This window comes from Gymnoscopelus braueri, assembly GCF_963280865.1.
Source record: "Gymnoscopelus braueri genome assembly, chromosome: 8".
In the NCBI taxonomy this organism is placed as follows: Eukaryota; Metazoa; Chordata; class Actinopteri; order Myctophiformes; family Myctophidae; genus Gymnoscopelus; species Gymnoscopelus braueri.
Genome location: NC_137609.1, coordinates 6,010,080 through 6,038,079, shown reverse-complemented (window position 1 = coordinate 6,038,079; position 28,000 = coordinate 6,010,080). Strand labels below are relative to the sequence as shown.

The window sequence follows — 28,000 nt, the reverse complement described above, 5'->3', positions numbered from 1 at the left end:
CCAAAAATAAGGTAATTACAGGTGCTGACAAAATCCACATAAATACAAATATGCCATGAATAATTATGTTGTCAGTGCCGTTTATAAAGCCCTGCACCCTTTTTTCAGCCAGCACTGCAGGTGTCGTGGCAACAACATGAGACCAAAATACTTACTTTTGTTGTGCCTTTTCTAGTCAAATGTATTCGTCAACGTGTTTATGTACATTATGTTACATCAATGTTTAATAATAATAATTATTATATTTATTCATAATAATAATGTTATAATTATTATAATAACAGGAACTACTAGTATTTTGGTCTCATCTTGTTGCCACGCCACCTGCTGGCCGAAAACGACCAAGGCTCTTCCGACCAAAGTTGGCAAGACACACCATCTCCGGTTTACTTCCCGTATCTGAGTGTGACTGGGAGTTGAAAGTGTGACTTCTGCTACTTCTGCGGCTGCTCTATCCATAGCTCAGTCGGAAGAGCTCTTGACTTCAGACCACAAGATTATGGGATCGAATCCCAGCACAGGAACCTTGGCATCTCAGCAATCTGGCTCCCACGGGTCTACTATCTTTTTTCACCTTTATCATAAAGGTTGCTGGACAATATATAGAGGATGAAATGCATAATTTACTAAATAATATAAAGGTAATATCAAATACATTGTAAAAAATTAGAGACATGACGCTTTCTTAGCAAGACAGTCTTTTATTATATTATTCCTCATTTTGCTGGTTTCCCCTGAAACCCCTTTACTGTTACAGAGTAGAACTGCCTTAGAATCTCTGCTGATGATGTGGCCATAGCTGAATGGTTAGAGAGCATGCCTGGCAAGCCATTAATCCCAGGTTCGATCTCAGGCCTCAGCAATGTGTCCAAGTGTCCCTGAACAAGACATTTAAAAGAGTAGTTCACCCAAAAAATACTTATTTTCTATCAATTACACACTCCATGAAGCCTTAAATTCATGGAGATTTTTTTGTTTTTGACACATGCCTGAGCACAGACTCAGACATATTGGTTATCGCATATAATAGGCATCGCATTGTAGATTAGTAGGCGATAATTCCAATATTCACTATACACTCCTCATGTTTAAGCCTAACTGAATTATATATTTATGGACTTGTATATAAATTGTATATATTTTTGGACGACTTGTGCATTTAATTCGTCGGCAATACTTTGCCACGCTTTCTCCCTGGATCCATTTATTGCGGCCGTCTTTCCTTTCTTGCTTATTATACATTTTACTTCCTCGTATGATTCCGGGGAGACATCAAATTTATCTTTTGGGTCTTGAGTCAAGACCCAGGCTCCCGGGGAGACAAGCATGAGATCCTGTTTAACAATAGCCAAGAAATCTTCAGTACATTTTATGAACATCAAAACAAAAAACTAAAGTCTATACATACATGTTAAGTATGTACATGGTAAGTATATACTGTCGATTACAATTTGCACTACGTTCATGTTTACCTGAACACCTGAACTGAACTTCTCTATGGACTTTAGAAGACATAAAATATCCCCAAATCCACAATTCCCATATCCAAACCTAGTGCCTTTATACCAACTCAACTCCCAATAGTCCCAACATACCAAAACCACTATAGTGGTAAGAAAAGGAACTTTCAATCACTGATTAATCAGATTAGAATAAGATGAAACCAAAAGACCATTACAAAATAAAGAGAAGGCACTGGATAATCTCAACTATCAGCAACTTGAGTCATATTCATTAATTCATTCAAATTCTAAATAACTTTTCACTTTGTAAATAAATGGCATTGAAGGTCAAATTACTGATCATTGCTGCATCAACTACAATAAAAACAATATTGGTGGTTAGTGCAGATAGGCTAAGTTGGTTCCTTAGAGCTGGGTTCTAACAGTATTTATCCATTTCTATAAAGTCCAGAGTTCTTATTTCTATAAATGCCTGTATCATATAAAAATCACACCCAGTGTGAAGTGGGCGGTGTGGTCATCACAGTGGTCATCATAGTGATGGAAGCTCACTTAAAAAAAAATTGTTTTTTGAAGTGCATAATCCTATTTATAGGTTATTAATGTCGTCATGTGTCTCGCTAGCCAATCACAGTGCTGAATAGAGTCAGCCAATAGAGTCAGCCAATCACAGTACAGCTAGGGGTGTACTAATGAGCCAATCACAATACAGGTAATGAGGTGTCCCAACCCCACTTATAGGGGCGGCTACACCGCCCAAAAATTGGAGGGGGTTAATAATAGCCACAAAAACAATGTGATCCAAGATACTTCGATAATCTCTTTAGACTGTGAACAGGTTCTTTTAAACTTAAAGTTCGCTGAATTTGTCGCTGACATCATCCAAGTAGTCCTCAGCGAAGCGCAGCATCTGGTTGACAGCGCTGAGGAGCAGGATGTCACAGCTCTGGTCCAACTCCAGCTCCTCGCTGTAGTTCTTCACAGGAACCACACAGGACAGGGGCAGACCCAGACGCTGGCTAATCTCCTGGGCCTGCAGCAACACAGCACAACGGCTTGACGTTAGCTTAGCTCAGCTTTATTAAGTTTAACCCATTAAAGGACAACTTTGTTTTTTTTACAACAAGGGTTCATTTATTAGTTTGTAATGATAATAATTAAAAGGTGAGAGTTAAAACATTTTCATGTATTGCTTTCTATCGTTATATATCGTTATAGCAATTTTTAACTGGGGAGCAGGGGCATTCAGGTAATTGGTAAAACTTTTTTTTTACACAATAGGCCAGCTATATTTATCTCCGCGAGCCCATAGGCATGGAGGTCAGGGCAGAACCTCTGCCCCAAATCTTTCACACCGGCCTGTTATAGCGCCATCAGGAGACCCATTTTTGCTCAACATTCTTTTTTATATTACTCCTACAGATTTTGTCCAACCATCATACAAATTGGTATACAGTATCTCTATAGTCATTTGAACAAGACAGATCTGTCAGATTTTTCAGATTCTATCCTTATTGGCTAAGATTGGCTTTCAAACTTTGCAGGAGTGGCCCGTTTTGTACAAAATGCCTCAAATCATGAACTTAGGGTCCAATTGCCGTGAAACTTTAGGCCATGGAAGAAATGCCACATCCAGTGGAAAAACAGATGTTGATTGTAAGACTTACAGTTCAAGAATTATAGGCCATAACGTGAATCTGCCTGTTATAGCACCACCACGAGGCTGGTTTGAAAAATGTAGGATGGCATTTCTTCCTTGGCCTAGTGGAGATGGCAATCGGGCTGCGTTCATGATCTGAGGCATTTTGTACAAAACGTGCGATCAACGCCACTGAAACTGACTTATAGGGCTGCTCATAGGGCTGCAACTTTGAACGTATCATTTCCATGATCAATTAATCTGTTGATATTCGAGACGATAAACTGACAGTGAAATAAGGTAGTCAAGTACACCATGATGGTAAATGTTCATCACAAGTTATCTGAACACAAATACACATCTTGACATTTCTTAAAGGATAATGAAGGCTGGTGTAATTAAATATTTTTTTCCCTTATTGAATCTATTTTTTCTTCTTTATGATTAGCAATGAGTAGCAATGAATCCTTCTTCGATCTCCGTCCCAGAGCATGTGCATTGCCTTGTTCCCACGCCTCACCAATACAATAGTACGAAAAATGGTACGCAAATGGGTGTGGTTGCCTCTCCCCACCCCATTTGGTGAGTTCAAGCCAACAGTATCTGTGAACGCTGTGTACTTTTGGCCTCAAAAGTCAAGCCTCAGTGTGGTAGTCTTGGTTTCCTATTGTTTGTCTTTAGTAGAACTCACCTTGGTCTTGATGTAGTGGCTGTGATAAACATTGGTCAGGTCCTTTGCCACAGCAGAACAGGTTTCATCCACTTTAGTCAACAGGACCAACTGAGGGATACCTGGAGAACAGCACCAAAACAAAAATGTTCAACAGCTGTAAAAAAATAAAAAATAAATAAAGGACCCCAGGCTGTGTAATTGTGATACTTTTGTTTTGTAAACCAAGGACTTAAATGATCCACAATTAGATAGTGGATCGTTATTTATGTCTCCAAATCACACGAAATATTGCATCAACAAGGCAGAAATTCTGCCAATAACATTAACGCTATTTCTAAAAACTATTGTGTCGAGTTGAAGATTGCATTGAGACAATGTAATTGACATGATGTGATTATGTTCTGTTGTTCCTTGACTATGTGTGCCAGCATTGACTGACGTCCCTCCACCACTTACGCCTGGTTTATACTTCATCATATGTCTCTCGCTGAAAATAGCCGATCTACATGCACACAACACGTGGCATTGTGACTTTCTTCGAGCCACAACGCCTTACGACAGAGTTATAGCGGCACTATGTAATTTTCTTTGATGAATAAAATGTCATTTCTTTTTGGTAAAAAATGCAGCACTTGCGCAGAAAAAGGGTTCAAAAAGGGTTCAAATCCGGGGCAGAAGAGGAAAGTTAAATAGTGCAGCTTTAAGCATTACTATACATTTTTGAAAGAAGCTTCACAAGGACAGATCTTGACATTGATACGCCTGATTTATACTACCTTGTTAGAACGTATCGAGTGCCTACAATTGCTGATGTACAGTACAAGCTCACAATGCGTCGCAGTTGGAACGCATTATGAACTTGTAGATTGGCTATTTTCACCGACCAACTGACCGACTAGGTTGATCTTGCTTCGAATGGCGGTCAGTTTGTCCTCTAGTTTAGAGGGCATGATGGAGATCTTGCTGGCGTCGATAACGTAGGCCACGCAGTGGATCTTGTCCTGAAGACCTGGACTCTTTTTATAGCCCTGGGCCTCTGGTTGCAAAGGAACTGTGGAGTTGAACTGTGCAGAAAATGCATTAATGTGTTATTGTTGAATTACTACAACAAGTTACATGTCCTTCCTATCTCTCTAATGTCCCATTTATTTAAAGACAGCTGAAAGCTGATTGAAATAAGATGATCCTCTTCAGCAAAGCAATAACCACAAACATCTATAAAAAGCGTTTTCAGTTAGAAATGTCAGAAGATTCACCTGATATCTGTCTGTAATGTGACCTCTCAAAATGCTGCTTATGTCGTCCACATTAAGCCCCGCCCCCGTGGTCTCCTCCAATCCCATGGTGTCACACAAGATGATTGGCAGATATTTGCCCTCCTTTCCAGCTTTAATGTTGTAGGTGCGAAACTGTAGGATGCACAATGGTAAAGGTTATCACTCACTCAACAAAGTTTTTGTTTTACTGTTTTGACTTGACAAAACTTCAAAATAAACCAACTGAACAAACAAAAACTAAACAAAAAATAATTTCCAGTTTCCTGAGTTATAACCAAATACGTCATTGTGACCTTGATTGAAACCGTGTGATCTTTTCACCCCAAAAGTTAATAATTTCTTCAAGTCTACTGATTATTACCTCCAAGTTGCATGAAAATATGCACATCCTTTCTTCAGTTATTTTGTATAAGAGGCCTGCAAACTTTGGTTCAACTTTAGTTTAGAGGTACGGTAAGTTATATTGTTAAAATAAGTGTTAAATAGCTCATTACTATAGCGTTTGTTCAATAACAGGGGTCCCCCCGTCTCTCCTGCTCTTTAGTAAATATAAATATATATTTATATAAATATAAGTAAAATTGGAAGTGATGACAATTATGAGCACACAGAATTGAAGCTGGAACATTATAAAACGGAAGCAGTGGTGAAAAGAGCTGGAATGAGCTGGAGAGATCAAACTCTGAACAAACACTCTTTAGCAATGATTACTATCACAAAATAGAGCTTTAACTCTTATATAAAACCTTTGTTTTAAACCAAAAAATATCACTTACACTACCTTCATCATTAGCACATAGTATTATCAACAAGTAAGACGCACGAACGCTGGAAGCGAACGCAGCTCGAAAATATTGTGTATTTCCGGACTTGTAATCCGTGTTATTTCACCGTGATGGGGAGAGAACATTGACATTGTGTGTGTGTGTGTGTGTGTGTGTGTGTGTGTGTGTGTGTGTGTGTGTGTGTGTGTGTGTGTGTGTGTGTGTGTGTGTGTGTGTGTGTGTGTGTGTGCAGAGCATTGTCTAAATTCCTGCACTCTGGCGCACTCTGGCGCACTCTGGCGGCTGCAAATAGGCAGTGCACGCACGTGAGTCACATGGGGGCGTGAGGCAATGAGAGCGTGAGTGACATGGGCGAGAGCCAATGAGAGCGTGAACACAGAGACACACACGGAGACACACATGGAGACACACACACACAACCCAAGCAGAGTTACATAGTAAGCTCCACTTGGTCGGAGGCGCGGCGAAGTTCGCAAATACTCATCATTTGTATGCCCTGGATGAGGGGATGATAAAAAAGACAAGAGGGTGATAAGCCAAGTAGCAGATGACCAATCAGCCCATGGAATCTAGAAGAATTCACATCTGAGGAACGAAAGGAACCAAAACGCAGAGGAAAACAGTGACCTTGACAGGTCACAAAATGACTGCATCAACCAACTCCCTCCCTACACGTTTGGAAACAAGACCGCAAGGACTTTCATGAACGGACCTGTTAAAGGAATTATCCTACACTGATGGAAAACCCAGTGGGACTACCATTTCATTTGCTGGGTAGTTCACAGTAATGTCAATTTACCCATCTTTGTGAATAAATAAGACCAACCAAGAACATTAGTTCACACTTGTTATGATTGTGGGTTAGAGTTACGTAGCAATGAGCAGTGGTCTACCATGGTGGTGAGGCTGGTGCCAGAGCTGCCAGCCAAGGCCTGGTTGGTGACATGTCCTCTGAAGACGGACTTGATGGAGTTGAAAAAGCTGGACTTCCCGGCTCCCACTGCTCCAATGAGCAGAACTCTGACCTGGGTCACAGAACTGATGATGGGCTTGTAGGTCTTTATATGGCCCAGCAGCTTTTTCTTATTCCTGTGGAGACCAGAGTCCCAACAGATTAAACATTTCAGCCTGTTTCAGATATAATAGCAAATGTGTTGTATAAACCCATTTTAACCAAGTCTGGTGTTGTTCTTGTACTACTGTTAACATATTTTCTTTCTACTTTGAGAACTACATACAGTAAGTGCAGACATTCAGTAAATGTTTAGTTTCAGATACTGCAGTTTAAAAAAAAATCTTTCATAGAAAAATAGAAACATTTATGTTGCATTGTAATCATTTCCAGGATTGCTGTACACTACACTACAACTTGGTTACCATTAAAGAACAATCCGTCCAATATAGTACAGTATAGCACAGTGTATGGTATAGTAAAGTGTTATATCGTTGTTGTCGAACAGAAACCTTGTATCTCCATATTTCAACTGTTTATATTTTTTCATAGATTTTGTCCTACTACACTACAGTGTCATACAAAAGTAGCTAAAAAGCCGATCTGCTATGTTTGGTTCTTCCTTTTTTAAGTGAACGTGAAAGTGGTTAAGTCTGTCTTTCTGGTCAACTGTTTTTTATAAATATTGAACCAATGAAAGGTATTAAGAGCTTGTTGTGACACAATATTAACAACATTGGATCCAATGGAACACAGGTTTTTTTTTTTTTTTCCTGAAAAGTTACACTTTTGGACATTCAAGGTTTCCATCCGACAGCTACAATATACAGTACAGTATTGTATGGTATATGGTATGATTCAATTCATATAAATAGACTAATCCAGATCCATACTTACTCAGGAGTCCAGTCTATGTTCCTCCATGGCTTCTCAAGGAGTTTGCATTCTGTTGACACATCTAGAAACATCTCCACAGTCAGAACATGAAAGACAGTAAAAACAACTAAAACACTGAAACGTCATGCCTTACATGTTTGTCTTTGTATTGAACTCACCTTCGACTTCATAAACTTCACATTCAATCAGCTGCAGGTCGTTGCCATGCATTTCTGCAGCATTGAAATTGTAATAATTTTGAGCAGGATTGCTGTACGCTGCAGCTTGGCTATTATAACAAAGACAAAAATTTGGTCCAAAATAAGGACCATGGCCGATGTACATTATCAACGCATTAGCAGGATTGTTGACCGGATATTTGATAACATTCGCCCCCTTAATGGTGAAAAGAAAAGCCTTGGCATCGTTTGCGTAAGCGTTAGTTTGAACAAAAGATACACTGGTGTATCCCCCGAAGACGAAGCCAGATTTATTGTAGCCCACAGACAGAGTGGGCCCCTGGTTGTCACATCGCTGGTGGAACGCTGCTGCAGTGTAACCATGGACAGAAGCCTTGTAGAGGAGCTTCAGAGTCACGTTTCCTAGCTGGGAGCACAGCGCCGTCTGCTGGACCTGGGTCAGCCTGGGGTTCATGGTGGAAGGATGATCTGGTCTAGTGGTGTGGATTCTGTGGATTCTCTGGTTGAACACAAAAAGAAAGATAGTCGTAATGTAAAAATAAAGTCCCTATCACACATAGGTTTGGCAGTCCCCCTGCAGTATCACTGAGGACCCCCTAGGGGTCCCGGACCACCTGTTGAAGACCCCTGCTCTATACTAATATAGCAATGACTGCTATCACTATATAGAGCTATTTAACATTTAGTTAAAGGTGCAGTAAGTGATATTTCTTTGTTAAAATAAAAAATATATATCATTCCAAAATGAAAAATATAAACTATCAATTAAAATACCTAGATGTTTGTACTGACAGTAATTAAATCTGAACTGCCCTGCAATTAAAGGGATATTTCACTTTCAAACATGTTTGGTGTCATTTAGACATTAAAATGACCCAAAACATGTTTGAAAGTGAAATATCCCTTTAATGTGTCCAAAGCACTGGAAAACAACCTCAATTTAGCTTTTTTTTGTAGAATTATCAGCACAGGTTTCAAATAAAATTAAAGCTGCAAGCAGCGATGACCGGGCCCTCGATGTTCTGTCTACGATACAAGCCTGTATGGCAATCAGCTGAAAAGTTAGGCTGCATAGCTTAAGCAATTTCAGCCTGTCCCTGTTGGCCGTCTAAGTAGACCTAGGGAGTTTCAAAGGTTTCCGATGCTGGGAACCGGAGTTATGGCTCTTTAAAGCCCAGCCAATAGGAACACAGAGGGGGCGGGGCTTAAGCAGTTTCAGCGTGTCCCTGTTGGCCGTTTAGGTGTAGGCCTACCTAGCAAATTTCGTAGGTATTCGATGCTGTGAACACACACACACACACACACACACACACACACACACACACACACACACACACACACACACACACACACACACACACACACACACACACACACACACACACACACACACACACACACACACACACACACACACACACACACACACACACACACACACACACACACACACACACACACTTTTTAATTCCTCTCCTTCTCATACAGGAATATTTGGATTTATATTTAATTAATGTTCCTTGTAGAATGAAACTGTTGTGACACATCAGGATGTAGTGACACTGCATTCCTTTGAATTCTGTCATGCTCTTTATTATCTGATCACTCAAATCTGCCTGCTGCTGGCGCTATGACAGGCGAATGTGGAAAGATTTGGGGCAGATGTTCTGCTCTGGCATCCAGGGAGAGTGTGTGCACGTGTGCACATTTTCTCACACACACACACACACACACACACACACACACACACACACACACACACACACACACACACACACACACACACACACACACACACACACACACACACACACACACACACACACACACACACACACACACACACACACACACACACACACACACACACACACACACTTTAATTCCTCTCCTTCTCATACAGGAATATGTTCCTTGTTCCTTGTAGAATGAAACTGTTGTGACACATCAGGATGTAGTGACACTGCATTCCTTTGAATTCTGTCATGTTCTTTATTATCTGATCACTCAACATGTATCTGTTTGAGTCTCGTGTTTTCTTTTCTATTGTTCCATTCATTACACAACTACGCATGGAATCACACCAATGTTCAGAGACCTTATCAACATAATTATTGAAGCTACCGTACCAAACAGAAACCTACAGAACTTGATCTCACTCTTGTCCCCAAGTAACACTGTGTCCCCTGCAAAGCCAACAGTCTGTATACATTACTAATAACATATAGTATAACAACTCACCGACCCATGGAACCTTTATGCTAGGATGGACTATCTACCATCTACAGTTTGTACATATTATGTAGGATAAATCCTTGATAAACTTTATTTTTAAAGACAGAAGCGATGGCTCCCTTCTTATTTAAAACACACACACACGCACGCATGCACGCGCACGCACACTTTTCATTTCTTAATTTGAGTCAACATTTATAAAATACATTACAAGGGCCCAAATATATGGCATTGAGCAGTATTTTGGAAGCTGAACATTTTTAACACACATCTTCTCTTATGGAGGAGTCCTTGACATAAAAATGTTTGACAACCAGAGTGTTTGCACGATGTGTACTGTAGGTTGGTAGTGTCAGTCAGGCGCAAAAATCCCTGGGGGTACGGGGGGGATATGACTAGATTGGTCCCCCCAGAGTTATTTAGGAGCCATTTGGAATAATAAATTAATAAATAAGAATAAAAAAATACTTATTCAATATAATTTAGAAATCATTCCCACACAAACACGATGCTTTTTGAAGGATTTATTTTCTTCCCCCCTGTGTAAAATCCACAAAATGGTTTGGTCAGTTCATCTGACTGTTGCCAAGTCTGATTATTATAAGCGCAATGATTTGGGCTTGTTTACATATACTTGGTTACTTGTTTCCTTCGCGAAATCTGGCAACACTGCTAGTTTGTTGTAACAACATCGATTACTGAAGTTAGGTTAATGAGGTTAATAAGTTTTGCAGAATGGAATGGATTGTGGATATCTAAATTAATGCAACAATGAATGTACAGTAGCCTAAATGGAAAGAACACAGAAAGAGGAATATCTAGTTACGGCCGGGTCTGTGCCAAATAACAATTCTTTGATACGCATACGCAGGGGTGAACATAACTGGTGCACAAGTGCGCATGCGTCGTCAAAATGCATGCTGCGCGGCACATCAGACGAAGGGAAGCGCTCTCGCGTACCAACAGCTGGGACCGCTGGGACAGGAATTTACTTCCTGAAGCCACACTCACACAATCACGCTAAAGCACGCGTCGGCCCCATACACAGCCATTAGGCGGAGGGGGAGGGGACGCATGCTGCACGTGATTGTGGCCTCGAATCCTGACACACACAGACACAGTCAGTCGCGCGACTCGCACGCAGCACGCTGCTGGCTGTGTTATAGGCACTCGTCACCGATGATGAACGCACCGTGATGGTGCAAAATATGCCGTGAACGTCCCAATCTGGCGAATAAAAGCAACGCAGCACAGGGCACCAACCTTGGGGGGGGGCACCAAACGACGTGAAGAAAGGAAAAAAAACGGCGGAATTTAGAAGCAGGGCGCTACAACATTGAAACACGCCGGTGAAGCGTCCTTTTTTCTCGCGCCGCCAAATATTCTAAACGTTCTGCGATTCTGCCAATAATCATATTCTTTGACACACATGCAAGTTTTTGCTGGGCCGTTGACGTTGATTCCCTTCACTTAAAGGAGAATTTTGGACTAAGTTTTTCTTACCTTTTCTATGATGTTACGATATCTTAGGATGAATGGTACAGTAGAAATTTTTCATAACTCCATCCTGGGTCCGCCACAGCTTAAAACGTGCGCGGATAGGCCTTGCGTTAGATCACATATTTAAAAATATATTTTTTTGATCTCACGTTCATAGTGACAGAACACTGTCCAAAAACAAAACAAAAAACAGAAGTCTAGCTAGACGAGATTTCTATCTCGTCTAGCGAGACTTTTTTTTTTTTGGTTGCATAGTGTTCTGTCACTATGAACGTCGGAACGTCGGAAAAAAAAAGCTATTAAAATATGCGATCTAGCGCAAGGCCTATCCGTGCACGTTTTAAGCTGTGGCGGACCTGGGATGGAGTTATGACATTTTTCTACTGTACCATTCATCCTAAGATATCATAACATCATAGAAAAGGTAAGAAAAACTTAGTCCAAAATTCTCCTTTAAGTACTGTACTTAAGTAAAATGTTGAGGTATTTTTTACTTTACTGGAGTATTTCCAGTTTTCAGTACAAATTTACTTCTACTCCACTACAACTAGGAGGCAAATTTTGTACTTTTTACTCCAGTACAATTATTTGAAAACTTTAGTTACTAGTTACTTTGCAGATCTAAATTATTACATTATACAACATACATTAACCACAACTGTATCCCTTTTTTATACCTAGGCTATTTGAAAATAGCCGATCTACAATCTCACAACGCGAGCTTGTAGATCTGCTATTTTCAACCATTTTAGTACTTTTACTTTTAGTACTTTAAGTACATTTTGATACCAATACTTTTGTACAAAATTTTGAATTCTGGACTTTTACTTGTAACAGAGTACTTCTACAGTACATTGCAGTATTGATACTTTTACTTAAACATTTGAGTACTTTTTCCACCACTGCTAGTTACTTTGTAGATTTTAATTATTATTACAAAACATACATTAACCACTTTGCGACACCTGTCAAAGACGCCCGTATCCCGTCTTATCCCGCGGCCGACCCCCCTAGCCTCAACCCATACGGTATTTGCGCCCTTGGTGTCAGTGGTGCGTGTGCGTGTGTGTGTTTGTGTGTGTCAGATCAATGATAGCTCCTTCCCCCTATGAGACATGCCCCTATGAGACTGCCTGGCATTCCTGGCAGCAACCAATGCATGTTCACTGAGCGCTGTGACTGGCCTGGCACTGGAGAGACACAAAGGATAGACGCTTGTCACTTGTCAGGTGACACCAATAGCTAGGGATTGGTCAAAATGTCAGTATTCAAAGTTCTTCTTTTTTTGAAGAATGAAGACATGATTGGTTTGTTCCGCTTCACCCCCCCCCCCCACACACACACACACACTCTTTTCCATATAGTATATCACAGTGGTTCTAAAACCTTCTAATTTGGTTCCATTTGTACACTCTCACAGTCACACACCCGTAAGGGGCCATTTGGAACCCCCTCAAGGAACCATGAGGGTCCCTGGACCACACTTTGAGACCCACTGGTTTAGCAGAGTCTTTCCAGTGAGCCAACATGCACAATATCAGCACCCTGACTCTGTTTGACCTGAAAGGAACATAGCCTTCATTAGTGTCATTGGTAACACCTGTGAAGTAGGAAGGGGCAGCCCAGTTTCATTACAATATGGCTGCTGTGCCTATTGACAAGTAATGTCATGTTATCTTTATCAAATATGGACCCCAAGCCAATTTCCAGTAAGAAAAAGAGGAAAGGTGGTGCTGAAAGGACAAGTAAAAAAGAAAGAAAGAAAAAATGTCCTGTGACATGAGCAGGAGGCTGTTTCAAACTGACTGATATATATATTCAAAGCCTCCAGTCAAATAACATGATGCTGCTGTCACAAGTAAGTTAGTTACAAAACAGTTCTTTTGTCTACAGGGGGTCTGGTGATCCCCAGAGGTGCTTCTAGGTTTTCTAGCTGGAAAATGATTAACAGTTCATCATTTAGCAGCTCTCAGGTCTGTGGTCTAATCAATGCATACCATGCACTCCAGCTGGGGGTCCTTAAAATAAAAAAGGTTTGACAATCACTGACCTAGAAGCCACAACAACAGTAGTATACAGTAATACATACCTGTATATCTGATTTAATATTGTGCTACCTGCATATTCCTAGGGATTGCATTATTAAGCATTGTATTTTTTTCATTAATAGATATAGGCTATCATCAGCCTGTAACAGGCTGCAAACTTTTAGCTTAACAAAACATGAACACCAGTCAGGGTTGGACTGGGCATCTGGCATAACGTGCATATGCCCGGGCCAACCATTAATGGGCCGGTGGTCTGCAAATGATACAAGAAAAAAATAAAATAGCTTTCCCCCCGTTTTAGGATTATTACAGTCAGTTCCGGGTGTGGCCCAATTCTTTTTGCCCCCTTTTTAGGATAGTTACGTTAATGTTTGGGCTGGGTGGCCTCTAAGTGGAGAGGGCCAATCCTTCAGTAGCACCGGACCACAGAGCTGAGATGATTGGCCCACTGGCTATCATCTGAATACCGGCCTAGTGGCCCATTCAAGTGTAGCTTGTGTGGTGTGTCTTTTTTCATTGTTACATGTGCATGCCTTGGACTTTCTCATCAACAGAGAATACCTGATCACCTTAATGGAATGCACTAACTTAGCTGGTAGAACTTGATCTCCTTCTGTCCTCAAGTAACACGTCTTTTGAAAAGCCAGTGTGGTATCTGATGACTGAGGGCTACAAGAAATATGAAATTATGATTTAAGTACATTGGTTTACTACTAAATTGCAGGCCGGGAAAATACTAAAGAAAATCACACGCCTGCTACATCAATGACTAGGTGTGACACTGTTTTACACTTTCTATGGTAAGACAATAAAAGACAGATAGAATCAATTTAAATATATGGAAATAGCCTTTTGTGTGAACAGACGTCCCAGTGGGAAACCTCTTTGAAGCAGGGGCCACTGGTGGCAATTATCGGCTCTGGAATGCAAGGCAGATGAAGTCTTTTGTCTGAGTTCCAGAGTCAATAGACAGCTGCTGAACCATTTGACGTGAAGATCACCGGTTTGAAGTATTTTAAACCTCTAGCTAATTGCTAGAGTTATACAGTACTAATAATTGAATCTAATGTGAAAACATAATGATATTCTGATATGAAACTTAGAACTTGTTGAATACACACACAGGATACATTGTACTAAGGATTTTCTACTCATACTGCTTAATAAAACTGGATTAAAGATTCACAGATTAAATAATCAATGAAGGTCACATACTGAATAGTAACCACCTAACTCTCTTTAAGTTCTTCTCATAGTAATTACATGCCGGCACACGGGAAAACTCTGAAGTGAGCTTATATTTTAATAAGACTTTATGAGTGTAACTTTGGGTTGCAATGATTTAATGAAATAACCTTTGGTCTTATTTTAATGTGTGTAATATATTGAATGTAGATAATTGATTGAAGCTATGTTTAATTAATGAAATGAAGGGACAAATGTACTAATCATGATACATGCTAAAGATTAAAAACAGTTGCATTTGCATACTAATTCAACACGCAACCGCTGCTACAGAGAGACAGGGTCTCTGTGATTGGCCGAGAATCATGTCACTAAGAGGCGGGGTTTTGGATCAACCCCGGATACAGTAACATGTGAGAACAGTATATATGCAACAGCTTTGCTTAATTCATGGCGCAATACAACATTTGGAAATCGTGTATCTGTTCGCCATTTCTGACAATAAAACATTGTTTGGAAAACGACTCCCTCGGACTGTAAAGCTTGTGAATTATTCCCACCAAAGAGAAACATTTCTGCTTCCGTCTTTTAAACGGGCTCAAGTTACGACATTTATTGGCGAGACAGCTAGGCCCTTTGCTGCTGGAACACGGGACATTTCTACAAAGTTTTCGTTGAAGGTATGTGTGAATTGTACCTTTAATGTTAAAACTTTGTCCGTGTTTATGGCGGTTAGTTAAAAAAAACCTCGAGCCATTTTTTTGTTCCGGCGGAAATGAATGTATTCTCTGGGTGGTTTTTAAGTCGCAAGCTTGCAGTCCTTCTGGAATCCGCTGTGTTTTCAGACGGCATTGGTGAGACGTGCACTTTAACACGCACTTAGAGTAACAAAGCGTTAAAGTGTGTGTTTCGCCGTCTCCGTGTGCCACAGAAAAATGTTCGATCTCTTCACGGGAGTTCAAGCCGTGTCTGGGTTAAACTGCATTTCGAATAGTATAGATGGACTTTTGATTTGTCGTGGTACATTAAGCGTTTAATTTCTTTCTAGGGGTTCAAGCTAGACATTAATTACATGTAGGATTCGGATCAGAAAGTGTAAAAAGCACATCTGGTTCATGAGGACCCTTGTGATAAAATAGGCTCCTGTAACAATAGATCTCGTTATTGGTGTCTGGCCTTGCTCGCCACGATATACATGAGCGCCCCAGATAGTAACCCTAAAAAGAAACTATCTGGTTCGGTAAAAATTCTATTTGATGAGTAACGTTGGTGGCACTTAAATTGGATCCTTTTAGTTATGATGAAGTATACTGGTTCTGAGCCGCGGGGTGGATTTTGGCTTATAGTTGAGACCCATTTCATGTGATATGCATATGTTTCAAACGACTTGCTTTGTGATAGGGTCTCAAGTATGACTTTAAAGTTCTATTTAGCTGCTTATATGTATTTTTGTGTAAATAGAAGCTGTGTTATATGATGTTTTTTTTTCTTTTTCTTTTTGTAGAATTGGGGCTGTTTTCTGTCGGGGCCGTGGCCACACGGGACGGGACGCTGTTCCTTTGTTCGCGACGTGTTCTGGGCTGATATCAACAGGTCCATTCCTACTACCTAATTCAGGTTTGAGAAAGCTTCATACACAATTACACTGGTTCATGTAAAGACTGATTTGTTGTATTTGTCTAGTTCTAACTGCATACACATGTGTTAAGGTTAATTCTAGTACACGCTTTATTTTTAAATACTGATTACTCCCCGTTCCAGACAGCTAATGACTGTTTGAGAACGGATTTTTCTGTCCTCTCTTCTATCAATTTTCTAAACCTGCTGTCGTTAAACTGCATGCGTCTCAGCTAATGCTGTTTCGTAGGCCTACATTGTTGTGTTAACCTTTTTTCCCCAACTTTAACCTTTCTTCCCATCTAATGATTTTATCCCAAGCTAACTTTTTCTTCCTATAACGATTTTTTTCCCAAAGCTAATTTTCTTCCCTTTAACGTTTTATTCTTTCCCACATAGTGTGTTCTGTTTTATATACTGTTCTGTGATAGTGGAAAGATAATTTCGGACCTTTGTCCGTTTTGAGGGACAGCTTCCTTTGTATTCTGCTCATCCCTTCTTTGTTTAGTTAAAACGGTTGAGAGCCCGCTGGACGGATTCTTTATCTAACTTTTCGTTGTTTGGTGAGCTAGTATAACGGAGGTTTAACTTCATTCTATTGTTGTGGTTTCCTGGATTACTGTATCATAAAGTCCGGTCCGTGGATGCGTTAGAACGTCACAGACGCATAGACTCCATTTTTGAGTCGCTGATTGGCCTTTTGCTGTCACGTGACTGTGGCGTTGTACTGCATTGACGGACCGGGTGGCCATTGGTCCGTGGTTCTGTATTCCAGGAAGTAAGCTACAGCTTTGTAGTTCACAGGCGAACATTTTTGTAGTTTCTTTTTTCTTTGCGTGTCTGAATGGCCGTTTGAAACCCTTGTGTTTCGTGAGTTTATTTTCTCTAGTGGATAGAGATATAAGTCTTTCTCTTTGCTTCTTTTTCATTCTTTCTTAAAACCTAAGATTTTTTAACTGTTTTCTTTGTTTCTTACCTTGATGGTTTTTCCACGAATGCTGTTTGTGTTCCTGGATTTAACCATTGAAGGCTTTCTGATAGAGTACTGACTGAATAGTTTGAATTATAAACGTAATGATTTTGTATGCCATTTTTCTACTTTCATAAATAGCACTGTATGATACGTTTGGTTGATTATTGTGCTATCTTGGCGGTAGTTTATATTGGGCAATTGCTTTGATTTAAAAAAAAAAAAAAAACTTTAAATACTTTAGAATATTTTAAATTCTTCTGCTGGATGATTGTGTGTGATTGGTTTTAGTACATTGGTTTGTTTGATTGACACATCTTGTATGTATGTGTGTCTGATAGTATACTTATTTCTTTCCTTTTTTTTTGAAAAAGAAAGAAGGGGGGAGTGGAGTATTATTCTCAGACCTTTAAATTATTGTAAGAAAATCTTTTCTTAAACAACTGTGTTGTGGGAGGGAAATAGAATCTGGGGGAGACTGCCTTGTACAAATACAGGTACAGCCTTAGAAACCCGGGTTGTTTTTCCTTTTTACTACACAGTAGAATAGCCAAATTGTTGCTAATGGATATGATTTAGACGTGTACCAGTTTAAATCAAGAGAAAGCTGAATATTTGGGGGGTGGGGTTGGAAATTCATTTCCCTTCCTTATTAAAATAGGGACACGTAAAATTCCTCTCATCTACTCTCCTGAATAAGTAGCTTTGAATAGTTTGGAGATTTTAATAGGAGTAAAACTGTAATGTCAGGTTCCTAGTTTATCAAGTACCACGAGTATATTGAATTGTTTCTGCTTTATATTTTGCATTTGTTATGGCTTTGTAGTTATTTGCGACATATAAACCACACACACATGTGAATATACTTGTTCATACAACTTTGCTTTTATTCAAATAAATTGCAGACACATATAAAATTGGTAAATGGTCTACACGTATTTGACGTGAGACTACACATTTCTGAAATATTTTTACTGTTCACCACTGCTGTACATAGATTTTTGGGAGCTGATATAGTCCTTTTTGGGGCTGGCAAAAGTTTGAAATCTGTGCTTGAACCTATCAAATTGCAAAGTATAGTTTGGTGACACGTATCCGCAGTGTTGCAATAATTTGGACTACTTGGAGACAAAATATATACAGAATTCTTAGGAAATTGGCATTTGAAGTACATCTTTGTAGTTTTGTAAAATCGTGACCTTGTAGTTCGGGGAAAATGGAAAGCTCTGGGATTTTGGCTGTTGTTTCAACAACTACCCCTGCAGGAATCGTACAACAGAATAATCCGTTATGTAAGAACATTGAAAAGATTTCTAAAAAATTTAACAAACGCTGGCCATCATTGCAGCTACTAGAATTGAAACCATGGCCAATCACAGGTACCTTTGACATACAAATCATTAAAACAATGCAGATTCTTGTCAGCACATATAGGACCGATCAAAAAACAGGCAGGAAAGGAAAAAGGAGAAGTGAGAAAAGAGTGCATGAACAAGAAGTGTTGAGTTTGTTTCTTAAGGAAGGTCAGATACTTAGCCAGGCCCTCACAGAGATTCTCCAGTCGGAAATAGCTACTGCAATTGAATTGAATAATCAAGAAGGAGCTAAGGCTGTCCCATTTTCCCACCTGTTACCCCCTCCATATAGAGAAGAGACCCCCAGAACAGCCACAATTCCATCTTTTTCCCCTGTGCCAGCAGCCACAATTCCATCTTTTTCCCCTGTACCAGCAGCCACATTTCCATCTTTTTCCCCTGTGCCAGCAGCCACATTTCCATCTTTTTTCCCCTGTGCCAGCAGCCACAATTCCATCTTTTTCCCCTGTGCCAGTCTGCCCCGTGACCACTGAATCCATCACTGCCAGAACCCCAAACGTAGATCCCATCTTGCCTGTCCTGTATGTTGAGGCCAAGATACAGATGGAGTCAGATTCGAAAATAACATACAGAGACAGTGATGAAAAAGAGCCTCAAATCTCTGGGGAAAAGACCAAGAAGAAGAAACAGAAGAGGAAGAATTTGGATTATAGATCATGGACGACCACGGAAATGACAGACATTATAGCGAAACTCCCACACCTGCAGGACGGAGCTTTTCCATGGCTCTCAAAGTTTGAGGAAATTCTGGTGGGGACTCCATTAGAGATGGGAGACTTTAAAGAGCTGATCTTGACGATCAGTGGATGCCATGTTCTGGAAGATGTCCTGAGCAAAGCGGGACTGGACAGGTACAATTCAACCGGTCAGTATGACAGAGAACTTTTCTCAGCCCACAAGAGGGCTGTGTGGCGTGCCCTCAAAAACTTGTTTCCTACTAACGCCCACCCGGACAGTATCATTATAGACCCCCTAAGCCCCACTGAAAACCCAAGAACTTACAAAACCAGAGCATACAACCAGTGGCGTGACATCACTGGGAAGGACGCAGACAAGTTCCAGTTGGAACAAGCCCTGGTGAGAGCATGGCTTGCCTCTTTCTATGCGGGAGAAAATGGAGTCAGTTGTGGGGCTTGCCAAGCAGATGCTGAAATATTAAGGAAAATAAACAAAGTCAGACGAGCAACAGTACCTCCTGCACCCCGACAGCCCACAAACTTCACACCACGAAACTCCCAGTACGATACACAGCACACCAATTCCCAAGCCCCCGCTCCATATTCAACCCAGGCCCAGCAGGGTACGCAGTCCTGGGACGAAGAGATGCCCGGATTTGAAGAGACAGGCGGAAAGAGGCCTTACAATTACACAGGTTGCTTTTACTGTAAGTCAATGGATCATTTGGCTTGTCGCTGTCCCGAAAAGCCCATGCGGTTTTCCCGATCCTCAGCCCCTGACTCAGGAAGAAAGACATATACCACACAAAGTTCTGGACCACAGGGGCCTGTGAATCCCTACCGAGGCCCCCAAACAGGAGGTTTCGAATGACTATGCCCTGATGAATTCGAAGTGAGGTGCGAACAGCTGGTGATGTCGCATGCCAGATTAGGAACCCACAGTGTGGGTAAAGTTGAACTGAAGGCCAACTCACTTAATTAAAATACTTCAAAGATGCCAGCACCGCGGACACTACAGGATGGAGGGAAAAACACACCTCAATTCAAGTTGCATAATTCTTGGTCCCCAAGGAGCTGCCATGTTGAAACAAACCCCAGAAACCTCGTGGTCCCAGCACAGCACAGACATTGGCCTTGTCAAATCTGCACAACCGGTGACTGTGACTCTCAGAGCAGGTACCACGCCCCCTTGGAGAAATCAATATCACCTCAAGGACGCTGCAATTGAAGGCATCGAGTCCCAGATAAGGGGTCTAACACAAGCAGGAGTGTTACAAAAAACAAAAGACCCCATCAGCAACATGCCCCTTCTACCAGTTAAGAAACCTGACAACTCATACCGTTTAGTATATGACCTTAGGGCCATAAATGACATTGTTGTAGCATCCACAGCCGAGGTCCCGGACTCATACATCCTGCTTTGTGATATCCCACCCACAGCCACTTGCTTCACAGTCCTGGATTTGACAGGAGCCTTTTTTAGTGTCCCACTAGAGGAGGCCAGTCAGGGATATTTTGGTTTTACTTTCAAAAGAGAACACTTCACTTACAAACGTTTGCCCCAGGGCTATAAACATTCTCCTCATATTTAACAAAGTTTTAAAAGAGGATTTGGCTGATGTAGGTGAGCTAATGGACAGCACAGTCCTCCATTATGTAGATGATCTCATTATTTGTTCAAAAGACAGGGAAACATGTCATAAAGATTCAATTTTGCTGTTACAAAAGCTAGCCCAGAAAGGCCACAAAATTTCAAAAAAGAAGTTGCAGTATTGTCAAGACTCTGTGGTCTACCTGGGTCAAAAGATAAAGCATGGGCATCGTTGTATTTCAGATGGCCATTTGGAAGCCATACGGAATGCCCCAAAACCCAGAACAGTGAGGGAAGTGATGAAATTTCTAGGTCTAGTACAATTTTCAGCTCCATGGATACACCAATACACCACGATAACGGGCCCCCTTAGAAGTTTAATAACAGACACAGTCTCAGATAGATTGGAGGCTCCAGTGACCTGGACAGAACAGGCACTACAATCATTTGTGTACTTAAAGGAAAAATTGATGGAAGCGCCAGCACTGGCACTGCCGGATTATTCAAAACAATTTCTGTTGTACTTTTCTTCGTCAGCCGAGTGTACACATGCCACAGCTATCTTGACCCAGACTACAGTGGTTAACGGTAAACCCCAGCCGGTAGCTTACTACTCTGTTAAGTACTCAGATGTAGAGATGGGACTTGCACCATGCTACAGGGCATTAGCGGGAACATGTTCAATGTATGAAAAGGCTTCGGCTATAACTATGGGTTATCCTGTAACTATCTTCGTTTCTTGTGACATTAAGAATCTTTTGCAGCGGGGCAAGTACTCTTTGACTGCGCCCAGAATCAGGGATTATCACAAACTGCTAATGCAGGAAGATGTTACAGTAGTTAAGTGTTCTACTGTTAATCCAGCTGATTCAGTACCCATAGAATCGGACGGCTCACCCCATGACTGCATACATGAGGTAATGATGTACTCTAAACTCAGATCTGATCTGCAGGCATTGCCACTTCCAGACGCAGAACTGGAATTATGGACTGATGGGTCTTGCTACCACATCGGAGAAACTTTAATTGCCAGTTATGCGGTGGTAAAGGCCCACGATGCAGATTTTATCACTATAAAAGCGGAGATAATACCACAGCCATGCTCTGCCCAGTTAGCTGAATTGATAGCACTGACCGAAGCATGTTTGATGGCTAAAGGAAAACGGGTGACTATACACACTGATAGTTCATACGCCATGAATGTATGTCATTTGTTTGGAGCAATATGGAAGAGCAGAGGCTTTAAAGGCAGTACTGGCGTCCCCATAAAGCACCAAGAACAGATTTTAAAATTGTTATCAGCAATGATGGAACCTGAGAAAATCGCTATTGCGAAATGTGCAGCTCATAAGACGGATCACACACGTATCACACAAGGCAATAATGCAGCAGATGCCGCTGCGAAAGCTATTTCAAGTGCAAAAAGGCAAGGTAATGTGTTGCTAGTGTCTCATGTAATGGAATTGGAAGGAAAAATCACGATGAGAGACTTAATTTTGTTACAGGAAAATGCCAGTGAACTGGACAAAAAGTTGTGGGTTGAGAGGGGCGCCAGTAAAGATCATACCGGGTTGTGGCGCTCCCATGAAGGGTTGCTACTTGCACCACCTGACTTATTAGGATTATTGATACGTGAACCCATGTAATGGGTCACGTCTCAAGAGGGGAGTGTGTCAGAAAGATAACTAAAGAATATGGCTTTTGGGCACCCTATCTCTTACAACAAGTTGACTACATGATAGGAAGGTGTATGATTTTTTTAAAAAAAAGAACAATGTAAGACGAGGCATGATTGTTCCTCCAGGACACAAGTTTCTCTGTAGAGAAGTATTCCCACGCTTTGAAATTGCTATATGTCTTGCTTGCACAGGGAAATTGCACTGTACGTGTTTTCAAAACAGGAAGCAGAGCAGGAGGAGGAGTCAGAGAGGTCCGCTGCTAACACCATCAAGCCGGGTGAAGTCGTCCGAACCACTGGAACAGCAATACAGGTCAAAGGCTCTCCCACCTGGTTCCACTTTAATCACTGCATTAAGGCCCCCGTTGAGGAAGGAGACCTCAGCCCTACCGGACATCAGGATATCGCAGCAGAACCAGAGGCAGACGGAGGTCAATCAGATCTCCGTCCTGGGGAACCTACGCCTGACGACATCATTCACCCTACTGGTGAAACTGATCATCACCAGCAGCCTTCTCCTCCAGCAATTACCAGTGACAGCAACTACCAGAGCATGACCGAGAGGAACCAGACGACCACTGCATCGACCTACAATATGCACCACACGCAACCTTACCTCATCCCACAAGGAGTTCCGAATCCCAGTGCACAGGAAAGAGAGATTGAATTGAGTTCTTCTGCATAACACTGATTCAGAGCTGTGCAACTTGGTGGAGTACGAGCACACTTCAGAGCTGGACACACCAGAGGCTCTGTGTCATACCCCTTGAAACCTATTGTTGAGGTTATCACATTCTAAACCCCCAGATATGAACGAACATTACCTCAGAGACTGTACATTCTAAAGTTCCTGAAAAAAAAAAAAGAAGCAGTATTTCGTTTGTGGTGTGTGAGCGGAGTTCTGGGCTATGGTGCGTGAGCAAATCTGCAGTTGCTCATCCATCATGGACAGAATTTCAATCATGTACACATATTGAATAGTGCAAAAATGGACAACCAAGAAGAAGCTTGCGTTTGTTAGTATAAAAAAAAAAAAAAAAGAAACACCAGAAAGCGCGCAGATTCCAGATATGACAAACTTGTTGGATGAATTGTAATAACTATGTTTTAATTTTACTTTCCTTAGGCTTCGCTATATGCAGGTCCAACTGAGGAAGGGATTTCTATTCTTATTTTTCTATCTTTCTAACCAGTGAAGGTTTATTATTATGTTTGATGTATTTTATTTTTGATCTAACCAAAGATTGACTCCATAGTCCAACGACCAAGAAGGGAAGGCGAAACTTAACCAATCCACAGGAGATTTTGTCTTTTTTGTTTTAAAACTGATTTTAGTTGACACCTACATAGGTACCATCAGCCCGTGAATATCCCTTAGTGGAGAAATATTAATATATCTCCAAGAGGGGAATGTGGTATCTGATGACTGAGGGCTACAAGAAATATGAAATTATGATTTAAGTACATTGGTTTACTACTAAATTGCAGGCCGGGAAAATACTAAAGAAAATCACACGCCTGCTACATCAATGACTAGGTGTGACACTGTTTTACACTTTCTATGGTAAGACAATAAAAGACAGATAGAATCAATTTAAATATATGGAAATAGCCTTTTGTGTGAACAGACGTCCCAGTGGGAAACCTCTTTGAAGCAGGGGCCACTGGTGGCAATTATCGGCTCTGGAATGCAAGGCAGATGAAGTCTTTTGTCTGAGTTCCAGAGTCAATAGACAGCTGCTGAACCATTTGACGTGAAGATCACCGGTTTGAAGTATTTTAAACCTCTAGCTAATTGCTAGAGTTATACAGTACTAATAATTGAATCTAATGTGAAAACATAATGATATTCTGATATGAAACTTAGAACTTGTTGAATACACACACAGGATACATTGTACTAAGGATTTTCTACTCATACTGCTTAATAAAACTGGATTAAAGATTCACAGATTAAATAATCAATGAAGGTCACATACTGTATAGTAACCACCTAACTCTCTTTAAGTTCTTCTCATAGTAATTACATGCCGGCACACGGGAAAACTCTGAAGTGAGCTTATATTTTAATAAGACTTTATGAGTGTAACTTTGGGTTGCAATGATTTAATGAAATAACCTTTGGTCTTATTTTAATGTGTGTAATATATTGAATGTAGATAATTGATTGAAGCTATGTTTAATTAATGAAATGAAGGGACAAATGTACTAATCATGATACATGCTAAAGATTAAAAACAGTTGCATTTGCATACTAATTCAACACGCAACCGCTGCTACAGAGAGACAGGGTCTCTGTGATTGGCCGAGAATCATGTCACTAAGAGGCGGGGTTTTGGATCAACCCCGGATACAGTAACATGTGAGAACAGTATATATGCAACAGCTTTGCTTAATTCATGGCGCAATACAACATTTGGAAATCGTGTATCTGTTCGCCATTTCTGACAATAAAACATTGTTTGGAAAATGACTCCCTCGGACTGTAAAGCTTGTGAATTATTCCCACCAAAGAGAAACATTTCTGCTTCCGTCTTTTAAACGGGCTCAAGTTACGACACCAGCAATCTCTATATTAGCCATATGATTTATAATACGCACCCACTCACCTTTACAGCTAAGTGGCCCTTTTTAGGTTGAAGCGCTGTCTGTACTGATGAGACTCAATAATTATTATCCAAAATAATTAGGATTTAATTTGTTGGTCGTTAAGTGGCTCAGTAGTTAATGCAGACATACTATTGTTTTAAAATGTGCAGCACATTGGAATAGACCCTATGACACATTAGGAGTCCATTAGTATACATTTAGGGCTAGGCCACTGTGTTTTTGGTAAGATGATTATTTTGCATGTCCATGGGAAAAATGAAATATTAATGAAAATGTCCATCACAATCTGCCATGGTGATGACATGACCCCTGGGAAGACGATTTACATTAGCGGAAAGTTTCAGCAAAACAGTTCCTGTTAAACAGGATACAAAATTATCAGTCTATCTCGCCAAGGAGGCCACACGGAAGAGATTCCAGAGTGGCAAGCCTCCAACTACTTACCATAAGGAAGGCCACACACCATTAGGGAAAGTACTGTATCATCAAAACAGCGCCTGTCAAACAGCATCAAATATCTCTTTCTCGCCAAGAAAGCCCTATACTCATAAGGGAAAGCCAAAGTTTTCAAAGTCACTTCAAGGCAGGATATCCACTCAAACTATATGGATGTACAAAATCTTCATAGCTCACACTAGTGGTAGTGCGCCTTGTCGAACCATGTGGCCCATAGGGCAGTAGTGTGAGTCAGCTTGATGTACAAGTACATCCCCCAGCCATGATGTACAAGTAACCCTGACCTCCCATCTCATCTCAGGGCGGACACTCTAACCACAAGGCCACTGAGCTGGTAGCTCGCACAAAGAGACTGGATAATCCTGACCTGCACAGCCTAGATTCTGTCTGAAGAGGGGCAACACATCTCTGGATTGAGTTCACTGACACTGATGTCTTTTTTTCTTGAAACCCGATGGTACTGTACCAATGCAAGCACATAGTATATGTGCTTGCATAGTATATGAAACCACATAGTATATTTATACTTAGTATATTTATAATTTCTTGTTTTCAAAAATGTAATGTGTGCTAGTTTATTGCCATCAAAATTAACTTAATCTGGGAAGTCTGATTTTCTACATTCTTTATTTTAGATGATAATTATGCAAATGATACTAATAAGGAAAAGTTATATAACTTAGTTCTGGGAAGAGATTAATTTATGAACATCCAATATATCTATTTCCTGGTTTCAGCCAATTTGTTACATTGTTTATGCTAATTACAAATGGATGCATGATTTAATTATGTCAAGATCATAATTTCTGGATATGGAAACAATAAACACAGACTTAGTCTATGAGAGTATAGGTAGCTTTTTTCCCTGTAAAGTCGCTTGTAAATAGGGATGTTCCCAGCGTTTTTTTCACTGATGTGCAGTGGTGTAAAGTAACTAAGTACATTAAATCTTGGGGTACTTTTACTTTACTGGAGTATTTCCAACTGTCTATACTTTTACTTCTACTCCACAACATCTCAGAGGAAAATATTGTACTTTTACTCCACTACAATTATTTGAAAATCTACTTTGCAGATATAAATCATTACATTATAAAACATACATTAACCACTTTAGCCCTATTTTATACCTAGGCTATTTGAAAATAGACAATCTACAAGCTCACAACGCGTCGCATCGTGATACGTTGTGAGCTTGTAGATCTGCTATTTTCAACCATTTTAATACTTTTACTTTTGGTACTTTAAGTATATTTTGATACCAATACTTTAGGACTTTTAGTTTTACTCAAGTACATTTTGAATTCCGGACTTTTACTTGTAACAGACTCAGAGTACATCTACATTGTAGTATTGATACATTTACTTAAGTAGCCTACTATTTCCACCACTGCTGACGTGTACACGACATTTTTGAAAACGGTTATTCGAATAATCGAAAATAATCAAATTAATTAATTTATTGAAATGAATACCCAGAAAATAGCCAAAACTGAGCACGTTCTATTGGAATCTTACACACCTGCTCCCAAATAATTAATTACATAATTCCAGTGCACAGCAGCAAAGTAGGTAAAATCAATTAGCTTGTCACTCTAGCGCAGGTCAGAGCCGGTCTGAACAAAGCTGACCAGCTATCCTTAAAGGAGGAGTTCACCCAAAAAATGATTTATTTTCTATCAATTTCACACCCCATGAAGCCTTGAATACATGGATTTATTTTGGTTTTTGTCGCATTCCTAAGCCAATAATTTGATGCCCGGGTGTATTTCCGGTAGGAGACACAAATAATCTACTTTGTGTCTCCTACCGGATACATTAGCCGGTAGGAGAGACAGTTATTAGCTTAGGAATGCGACAAAAACACAAATAAATCCATGGATTCAAGGCTTCATGGGGTGTGCAATTGATAGAAAATAAGTCATTTTTTGGGTGAACTACTCCTTTAAAGTTTAAACCATAACATGACATATAGAATGGATCTTCAGACAAACAAGTGTGATTGAAAATGTAGGCTTATGCTTTCTTCATGTCCTCACCTCAAAGTTAATTATTTCTTCAAATCACCGGATCACAGGCAGTACAAGGTAACATGGGCGATTCACCTCTCCCTCTCACAGGCAGTACGAGGTAACATGGGCGATTCACCTCTCCTTCTCACAGGCAGTACAAGGTAACATGGGCGATTCACC

The 28,000-nt window shown here is 40.5% G+C and overlaps 1 protein-coding gene across 2 annotated transcripts; it reads right to left on the bottom strand.

The window, feature by feature from the left end:
• Positions 1–694: 694 nt before the first annotated feature.
• LOC308090576 (interferon-induced protein 44-like) lies at positions 695–28,000 on the bottom strand. Of its 2 annotated transcripts, none has more exons than XM_080435803.1 (8): positions 27,848–28,000; positions 7,845–8,364; positions 7,687–7,747; positions 6,731–6,926; positions 5,032–5,184; positions 4,668–4,839; positions 3,794–3,894; positions 695–2,496 (listed from the first exon to the last, which is right to left on the bottom strand). In XM_080435803.1, exons 2-8 carry the CDS (start codon positions 8,317–8,319, stop codon positions 2,314–2,316), a joined length of 1,341 nt encoding a protein of 446 aa, XP_080291929.1. In that variant the 5' UTR covers positions 8,320–8,364; positions 27,848–28,000; the 3' UTR covers positions 695–2,313. The 2 variants fall into 2 exon arrangements, with proteins under 2 accessions (XP_080291929.1, XP_080291930.1); XM_080435804.1 differs by having other exon boundaries at positions 7,687–7,735.

Excerpts from the sequence above, each read along its gene's own strand:
- LOC308090576 (XM_080435803.1), bottom strand. The coding sequence starts at position 8,319 with ATGAACCCCAGGCTGACCCAGGTCCAGCAGACGGCGCTGTGCTCCCAG. Across the intron at positions 6,927-7,686 it reads AACATAGACTGGACTCCTGA|GAATAAGAAAAAGCTGCTGG; the intron begins GTAAGTATGGAT and ends TGGTCTCCACAG. Across the intron at positions 4,840-5,031 it reads ACATTACAGACAGATATCAG|TTCAACTCCACAGTTCCTTT; the intron begins GTGAATCTTCTG and ends TTTTCTGCACAG.